A 9,446-nucleotide genomic window follows, 5' to 3' on the forward strand; every position below is an offset into this window, starting at 1 on the left:
CTCTCACTTCTAATGTATAGGTAAAATGGGTTAAGATTTTCTGCCACTATTTATCCATACCTTCTCTTGGTTTTCCTAATTCTTATTTTTATTTCACCCCTGTGCTTTCTGTACTCCTCTAAACTTTTTACATTAAATTTTTATGTGACTGTCATTAACTTTCTTATTAACTTTGTTTCGTGCTGTGTGCTTCTGGATAACTGGGAGCTCTGGATTTGGCAATCCCTCCCGTTTTCTTTGCAGGGACATGTTAGTCCTGGGCCTGTCGAATTTTTTCTTGGAATGCCTCCCCCTGCTTTTTCTTCTAATAACCGTATCCAGTCCACTCTTGCCAGCTCATCTTAGCTTTGATAAATTTGTCTGGCTCCAGTTTAGAATGTTTACAACATAGAAAAACTACAGCACAAACAGGCCCTTCAGCCCACAAGTTGCGCCGATCATATCCCTACCTACTAGGCTTACCTGTAACCCTCAATCCTATTAAATCCCATGTACTCATCCAGAAGGTTCTTAAAAGACCCTATCGAATCAGTCTCCCCCACCGACGGCAGCCGATTCCACTCACTCACCACCCTCTGAGTGAAAAACTTACCCCTGACATCTCCTCAGCACTTACTCCCCAGCACCTTAAACCTGTGTCCTTTCGTAGTGACCGTTTCAGCCCTGGGAAATAGCCTCCGAGAATCCACTCTATCTATACCTCGCAACATCTAATAAACCTCTATCAGGTCACCCCTCGTACTTCGTCTCTCCAGGGAGAAAAGACCTATCTTCATAAGGCATGCCACCCAATCCAGGCAACATCCTTGTAAATCTCCTCTGCACCCTCTCAATAGCTTCCACATCCCTCCTGTAATGAGCTGGCCAGAACTGTGCACAGTACTCCAAAGTTGCAGCATTATCTCCTGACTCCTAAACTCAATCCCTCGATTGATGAAGGCCAGTACACCATACGCCTTCTTGACCACATCTCCCACCTGCAAAGCTGATTTGAGCGTCCTATGAACCCGGACCCCAAGATCCTTCTGATCTTCCACACTGCTAAGAGTCTTACCCTTAACATTATATTCCTTCATCCCATTGGACCTGTCACCACACACTGTTAACTGTGTTCTATCTTTGCCCTGTTCTATAATGATGCTCACTCAGACGCGATTCTGGTGGTTATCTCTGAAATAGTTGCCCATTGCTCAACCATCCACTTGTCCAGCTTCATTCCCTAAAACTAACTCTAGAATTGAACCCCCCCCCTCACTCAGCTTGTGATACGTTGGATGGAAAGGTTCTTGTGAGATGTGTTCAGTAATGTTGTACCCTCTGTGCCCGTCACACTGTTTCCCAATCGATATCACAGGGTCCGATTTTACCATGTGGAGTGTAAGAGCCGGATCTGGGCATAATACGGATCCGAGCCCGGAATCCTGGTTCCAGCACGCCCATGCACTTTGTGCCGGCTCCGGTCCTATTCGCACTGTGGGTGGGGCTTAGCACTGCCGGAACGATCGGAGCGCGGAACTGCGCAGTTCCAAAAACATCTGAAACAGCGAGCCCGGGTGGGAGGGAAAAAAAGCAGAGAGAGCAGCTCTCTGACCCAGACCACCCCCGGGGGGGGGCGGGGGTGCTCTCTGACATAGTTCATCCCCGGGGGAGGGCACTCTCTGACCCAGATCATCCTCTGAGGGGAGAGGAGGGAGGGAGGCAGGTCAGATCATTCCCGGGGTGGGGAAGGTGGGGGGGGGGGTGGGGTTGACAGGGCTGATCGTTGTCTGGTGGTGGGGGGAAGGCCCAGTCGCTCATTGATGGTGGTGGGGGAGGGGCAGGGGGTTTGCTGCCACTCTGTGGGCAATCGGTGGGGAGTGGATACGTGGCCACTCCGGGAGGAGGGATTCGTTCCTCCGGTGGAGAGAAGGGATCACCCGCAGAGTGGCAGCAGACCCCCCCCCCCCGCCGCGCCCCCCCCCCCAACAGAGATCCACCCAGTCCCCCACGCCATCGGTGAGTGATCGGGGCTCCCGCCCATCACCAGACAACGATCAATCAGCCCTCTCACCTCCCCCTCCCCCCGCCAGATACATCTGACCCGCCTCCTCTTCCCCTCCCCCGGGGATGATCTGGGTCAGTGAGCACCCCCCCCCCGGGGATGATCTGGGTCAGTGGGCTGTGCTGGCTCTGAACCCGCTCAGGAGGTTCCCCTGCAAAATAAAAATCAGCTTTGGATTTATTTAGCAGGTCGCTTACAGCGCGGATCTGGAATGGACCAGGAGACGGTAAAGTGGGATTTGGTGGTAAAGTTGGGCACGTGGTTCATTAAATCGATTTACCCGATGATTTAAATAGCTGTGCTGGCAGCCCACCGGTTTTAGTTACTATGCTCCTTGCATTTACATATCTTTGAACATTGACTGAAAAGAAAAACAGTTTAAAAGAATGGAGCAATCTTTCTCCTGTTTCCCGCTCTGATTTGCCCTCAGGTTCCTGATCTTGCTGAGTGATGGAGTAGGCTCGATGGGCAGAATGTCCTCTGTCTGCTCCTGCTTCTTACATTCTCACTGTTAAAATATTACAGAGTCTGGGAGGAAGTCAGAGACTCAGTGACACAAAACAGCCTTTAACTGGGAATAACACATCCTTTATTTCATTTCAGAGTTTAAATATAGGTTTAAATGTTACAGGATAAGCAAGCACAAATCAACTGGAAGATATTTATCTGGTTATATCTTCCAGAATCATTAATTCAAAGAGTTCTCCAAACTCTCCTCACAGGTGCTGCCAGACCTGCTGAGATTTTCCAGCATTTTCTCTTTTGGTTTCCAGACTCATTGCTGGATTTCACCAAGTCAACATTTCCTCAAATACACTGGTGGATTATGCCAGTTTAGACTTAGTATTGTGCAATAATCTCACCATTAAAGCATCTGGATAGTAAGCTTAATAGATCTGGATAGGCTGAGCGAGTGGGCGAGGATCTGGCAGATGGAGTACAATGTTAGCAAGTGTGAGGTTATCCACATTGGCAGGAATAATAGTAGGAGGGATTACTATTTAAAGGGTGAAAAGCTGCAGCATGCTACGGTGCAGAGGGACCTGGGGGTCCTTGCGCACGAGTCGCAAAAACCCAGTCTGCAGGTGCAGCAGGTGATCAAGAAGGCAAATGGGATGTTGGCCTTTATAGCGAGGGGGATAGAATATAAAAGTAGGGAGGTCTTGCTGCAACTGTACAGGGTACTGGTGAGGCCACAGCTGGAGTACTGTGTGCAATTTTGATCCCCTTATTTGCAAAAGGATATATTGGCCTTGGAGGGAGTGCGGAGGAGGTTCACTAGGCTGATACCAGAGATGAGGGGGTTGGACTATGAAGAGAGGCTAAATAGACTGGGTCTGTACTCGTTGGAGTTTAGGAGGACGAGGGGGGATCTTATAGGGACGTATAAGATAATGAAAGGGATGGATAGGGTAGAGGTAGAGAGATTCTTCCCACTCAGAAAGGACAGCAGGACTAGAGGGCACAGCCTCAAGATAAGGGGGGGGGTGCAGTTTAGAACGGAGTTGAGGAGGAACTTCTTCACTCAAAGGGTGGTGAATCTCTGGAATTCTCTGCCCGTTGAAGTGGTGGAGGCTACCTCACTAAATATATTTAAGACGCGGGTAGATAGGTTTTTGATAGACAAGGGAATTAAGGGTTATGGGGAGAGGGCGGGAATGTGGAGCTGATCCACTTCAGATCAGCCATGATCTTATTGAATGGCGGGGCAGGTTCGAAGGGCTAGATGGCCTACTCCTGCTCCTATTTCTTCTGTTCTTAATCAGGGATTCAACTGTAGGACATCATGTTAGAGTCCAAATCAGGTGCATAGGTATGAGGGGAACATTGGCTCAGGGTTGGTCATTTAGGATTAAAACCAGGAGAAAGTCCTTCCCTGGACGGGTTGTGAATGTTTGGAATTCTCTGTTCCAGAGGGTAATGGATGCTCCCGTGTTGAAGGTATTTAAGTCTGGGATTGATACTGCAGCTAAAGTAGAAGATCAGCTGTGATTGGACTGATTGCAGGACAGGCTCGAGGGGCAAACGGCCCCTGTTGTTTCTTTGTTTCACTTCCTGGATTCCGGAGCTCTGAGTTTTTCAATGGCTTCAGCACTACACTTTACAAATGATTTTTGATTCTCAGTGGCCTTCTTGTGTATCACATTTCTTGCTGCGTTACATTTTTTCTGGATCTGATTAAACCTGTATTCCGGCGACCCCTGTCCAGCCAACAATGAGCCCATGTCTCTCAGTGGAACCTCAAGATATTTCTCGTAAATCTCCACATAGGTTTTTAACACGTCACCAATGATGTTGAGGATGCTCTTGGCCTGGGGCACTTGGTACTGATTGCTCGCTGTTATCCCTGCAGCATCCTGTCTGTCTCCATCGCCCACAGCTTCAAAGCTTTCAAATACCTTCCCACACTCCCCAGTTATCCAGGGTATCATTCGAATGAAGTTGATCACATCTGACCAGCTGGTTTTGATGCTCTCAAGTGCCAGTAGCCCTTTGGTCATCAGCTCTAGACTTGTACTGATTTTGTTCTCCTCTGTCTGATTATTCTTTATCTTTTCCAGTAAAATCTCACCTTCTTTACTCAAGTTTTTCATCTTCTCAAACGTTTTGTCGTAATCACAATTTGATTTCTCCCAACTCATCTTGAACTTTCTGGATCTTCTCGGCCGCTCTTTCTTTCACCTTCTGGAGGATTTCACTGATTTCAGCTCTTTCTTTGGGGTCTTTGCTGATGAGTTCCGCCCCCAGGTTGACCAGGAATTTTAGCCCTTCCAGCAGGTCCATTGACAGCTGTCCTGGGTTGGTCATTAGATTCACAATTTTTGGGATGAGTTGTTTCACTGCTTCCACACAAAGCTCATCAATAAAAGCACTGGATTTGATATTAGCCAATTCTGTGGAGATTTTCTCACGTTTATGGGAAATCTCTTCCCAATCTTTGTATAAATTTTCCTTCTTCGCCTTCACCAACTCATAGCTTTCTTTGTTTTCCTTCAAGGTTTTCCTTATTTCGTTCACTTCCTCCTGGCTGGCGGTCTGAGACGCCTCACATATATTCAGCAGCTCACTGACAAGGTCAGCCAGATCGGACAGCCCATTGACCACACATTCTGCACTTTGTTGACACTGATCTGCCTCTATCTTAATCTTGTCCAACAGCTGTGGGAAGTCTTTCTTCTGAACTGATCCTTCACCCATTCCGGTCAGATTTTCAACAATGACGTCACCACCACACTGAATTGCTCTCAGATGGTTTATCTTTTCTCGGAATACGTTTTCGGTTTTGTTGCAAACCTTCATCAACCAGCTGTACAATGATTGTGGGCGTTGGGATCCTGTGTTTGCGCTGCTTAGTTTAATGTCCTTCATTTTGGAAGCCTGGTAAACCAAGCCACTTAAAATAGCGACAGATTCAATTGCTGGCAGCACAAACTTCTCCCATTTAACCTGGGACTGCACCATCAAATCAAAACATTCTGAAATCTGCTGATTGTCGGGGAGTTGGGGGTGGAACTGTTTTGCGGACATGCTGAAAGTCTCTGCAGTGGAAACAGAGCAGGAAAATCACTAAACATCCTCTTCTCCAAGCTAATCTTGCCATGGAAAGCCCCCCCATCCCAGGAATCATTCTGGCAAATCTCCTCAAGGACACTTTCAAAGTATCCTGTAACAAATTAAACACCTTGCTTTCGCAAGGTTCAGCCTAACTCTCCCTGCGTTACTCAATGTGTCTAATTACAAAGGCCTTTCCCTCTCACAGTAAATGCAGTTCCCTCCAGACTGATGCACCCAAATCCCCAGCTCCCATCTCCCTGCGTTCCCTTTGGAATGGATCCATGACGTCTATACTTTCTCCCATTCTGCCTCCTGTACCTAAGCTACAAGGGGACCAGTATACTCGCAGGGAGGTTTGCTAGTGTCATTGGGGAGAGTTTAAACTAGATTTGCAGGGAGGTGGGAACCAGAGTGCCAGAGCAGATAGTGGGGCGGGGGTAAAAAGACAGTTTGGTTCAGGCAACATCACAAAAGGAAGGTTTGAGGTGTGTCTATTTCAATGCCGGGAGTATTGTAGGGAAGACAGATGAGCTGAAGGTGTGGATTGAAACATGGAAATATGACATTAAATGCACTCGTTCACACTTCCCAGATTGAATTAAATCTTCCCATTTTGCTAGCTCGTCAGCTCCTGTGTGAGTTGGCTGGTCTCACCCACACTCTTTAGCACATTTCCCCACTTCATAGCTTTTGAAAAGTTTGAAATTATTCTTTATTCTAATGTCTGAATCTCCAGAGAGCTGTGGCCCTTAAGGAGCATCACTGTCACCCAGTAGAAACCCCCCCCGGACCACACTCACTGGTTACGGCTCTCAAAATCCTCCAGCCTCCATTTTATTACCAGTCCTTAACGTGGCACTTTGCAATTCGTGAATATGAACAACCCACCACATTCCCTTCATCACCCCCCCTCCCCACCCCCCACCCCCCTCCCCCCACCGTCCTCCCACACCCCTCAACCCCTCCCCACACCCCCCCCACCCCCTCCCCTCAACCCCTCCCCACACACCCCCCCACCCCCTCCCCCTCCCCACACACCCCCTCAACCCCTCCCCACACCCCCCCACCCCCTCCCCACACCCCCCTCAACCCCTCCCCACACCCCCCCCACCCCCTCCCCACACCCCCCCCACCCCCTCCCCACACCCCCCCCACCCCCTCCCCCTCCCCTCAACCCCTCCCCACACACCCCCCCACCCCCTCCCCTCCCCACACACCCCCCCACCCCCTCCCCCTCCCCACACACCCCCCCACCCCTCCCCCTCCCCACACCCCCCCCACCCCCTCCCCCTCCCCACACACCCCCTCAGCCCCTCCCCACACACCCCCCCACCCCCTCCCCACACACCCCCCCACCCCCTCCCCCTCCCCCTCCCCACACACCCCCCTCAGCCCCTCCCCACACACCCCCCCACCCCCTCCCCCTCCCACACACCCCCCTCAACCCCTCCCCCTCCCCACACACCCCTCTACACACCCCTCAACCCCTCCCCACACACCCCCCTACCCCCTCCCCACACATCCCCCCACCCCCTCCCCCTCCCCTCAACCCCTCCCCACACCCCCCCACCCCCCCACCCGCCCACCCCCCCCACCCCCCCCCACACACCCCTCAACCCCTCCCCACACACCCCCCACCCCCTCCCCCTCCCCCTACCCCTACCCACACACGTCCCACCCCCTCCCCTCAACCCCTCCCCACACACCCCCCCACCCCCTCCCCCTCCCCACACACCCCCCACCCCCTCCCCCTCCCCCTCCCCACACCCCCCCCTCCCCCTCCCCACACACCCCCCTCAACCCCTCCCCACACACCCCCCACCCCCTCCCCTCCCTCACCCCTCCCCACACACCCCCCACCCCCTCCCCCTCCCCTCAACCCCTCCCCACACACCCCCCTCAACCCCTCCCCCTCCCCACACACCCCTCTACACACCCCTCAACCCCTCCCCACACATCCCCCCCACCCCCTCCCCACACATCCCCCCACCCCCTCCCCACACATCCCCCCCACCCCCTCCCCCTCCCCTCAACCCCTCCCCACACATCCCCCCCACCCCCTCCCCACACATCCCCCCCACCCCCTCCCCCTCCCCTCAACCCCTCCCCACACATCCCCCCCACCCCCTCCCCCTCCCCTCAACCCCTCCCCACACACCCCCCACCCCCTCCCCCCACACCCCCCACCCTCACCCCCTCCCCCCACACACCCCTCACCCCCTCCCCACACACCCCCCACCCCCTCCCCCTCCCCACACACCCCTCAACCCCTCCCCACACCCCCCTCCCCCTCCCCACACACCCCTCCCCCTCCCCACACACCCCCTCCCCCTCCCCCTCCCCACACACCCCTCAACCCCTCCCCACACCCCCCTCCCCCCTCCCCACACACCCTCCCCCTCCCCACACACCCCCTCCCCCTCCCCCTCCCCACACACCCCTCCGCACACACCCCCACCCCCTCCCCACACACCCCCACACACCCCCACCCCACACCCCCCACCCTATTCCCACACCCCTCAACCCCTCCTCACAGCCCCCCCCACACCCCCTCCCCACAGCCTCATGCCCTCCCCATCCCCCACCCCCTCACTCCCTCCCCATCCCCCACCCTCTCCCCACCCCCTCACTCCCTCCCTCCCCATCCCCCACCCTCTCCCCACTCTCTCCCCGTGACTCCCAACCTCTCGCCATCTTCTCCCCACCCCCCTCCACCATGTCACCACCGTCTCCCTACCCTGTCTCCATCCCCTCACCCTCTCCCCACCCCCTCACTCTCTCTCCCCACCCCCTCCCTATCACTCCCACTCTCTCCATACCCTCTCCCCACCCCCTCACCCCTCCTCCCCTAACCCTCTGCCAGATCCTACCTGCTGGCTGCCTGGCATTGAGGTGACACTGAGAGCACCAACAGGATTGGAGAAAGCGGGAACCTGAGTTCCACCAAGTTCAGAAAGTGCCAATCTGACTGTCCCCCCCGGCACTGACTGGATCAAACTCACTATTTATAAAGAGTAAAGCTGCAGAATGAGCTGTGACCCAGACATCTGCCCCAGCCACAAACCTATCTGGAATAAATCTGTTAATAATAGTGTCTCCCAAACAATAGAGAGAAATGGGCCAAACACAGGCTGTTGGCACAAGCTTAGTGTTAAAAAAGGGGGCAGCATGGACAAGTTGGGCCTAAGGGTCTGTTTCCAAGGTGGGATTATGAGCCTATGACTCGGACTCTAGCTGTGCTAGTTAGACACGGATCTGCCGACCTGCCACACACTCTTCCAGTTCTAACTGCCCCTCTGTCAATGAAGAAACTTACAAACTCCAGTTAAAAGCCGCTCTGACCCTCGCAGACAATCCTAAATCCACACAGGAAAGGAGCTGCAATGGAATGAACACAATCTTTGCCTCCAAACTCTGGTGAACATGATCAGCCTTAAATACAATTTGCTCTTCCTGTCCTCCTGGCTTTACTGATCCTTGTCAACACAGGGAGGAATTCAAATCCTGGTGTGGATTTCTCTGGGAAATCATGGAGTGGGAATCATGCTGCAGTGTTTGATATCGATGCTCACTCTGGGAGGTGGGCTGGCCTGCCTCTGGTTAGGAGGTGAGCCAGTGAAACTCTCCGAGTCAGTTCCAGTGCCTCCTGGTCTCCATGTTCCAGTGATATCCAAGAGCTTTCACTGGAAAATGAGGACAGGCCATGAAAGGGGAGCTGAGAGTCCAGTCTGGGGAACAGCGAGGCGATCACAGGCTTTAACTCGGAAATATTGGGTGGAATTTGCACAGAAAAATACTCAGGGCACAGTTTTCCAGCCAATCACAGCAGTGGGATTCTCCAGTCCCGCTG

At 53.3% G+C, this 9,446-nt stretch overlaps 1 protein-coding gene across 2 annotated transcripts; it reads right to left on the minus strand.

The window, feature by feature from the left end:
- Window positions 1-3,713: 3,713 nt before the first annotated feature.
- Window positions 3,714-9,118, minus strand: LOC145350665 (uncharacterized). 2 transcript variants are annotated; one of them, XM_080199883.1, is made up of 2 exons: window positions 8,860-9,118; window positions 3,714-5,580 (listed from the first exon to the last, which is right to left on the minus strand). In XM_080199883.1, the coding sequence occupies exon 2, from the start codon at window positions 5,567-5,569 to the stop codon at window positions 4,658-4,660; it is 912 nt and encodes a 303-aa protein (XP_080056009.1). In that variant the 5' UTR covers window positions 5,570-5,580; window positions 8,860-9,118; the 3' UTR covers window positions 3,714-4,657. The 2 variants fall into 2 exon arrangements, with proteins under 2 accessions (XP_080056009.1, XP_080056008.1); XM_080199882.1 differs by having other exon boundaries at window positions 8,913-9,116.
- Window positions 9,119-9,446: the final 328 nt, after the last annotated feature.

The sequence above is a fragment of the Carcharhinus amblyrhynchos genome, chromosome 12 (genome assembly GCF_965287045.1).
Source record: "Carcharhinus amblyrhynchos chromosome 12, sCarAmb.v2.hapA, whole genome shotgun sequence".
NCBI classification, from domain to species: domain Eukaryota; kingdom Metazoa; phylum Chordata; class Chondrichthyes; order Carcharhiniformes; family Carcharhinidae; genus Carcharhinus; species Carcharhinus amblyrhynchos.

Excerpts from the sequence above, each read along its gene's own strand:
- LOC145350665 (XM_080199883.1), bottom strand. The coding sequence starts at position 5,569 with ATGTCCGCAAAACAGTTCCACCCCCAACTCCCCGACAATCAGCAGATT.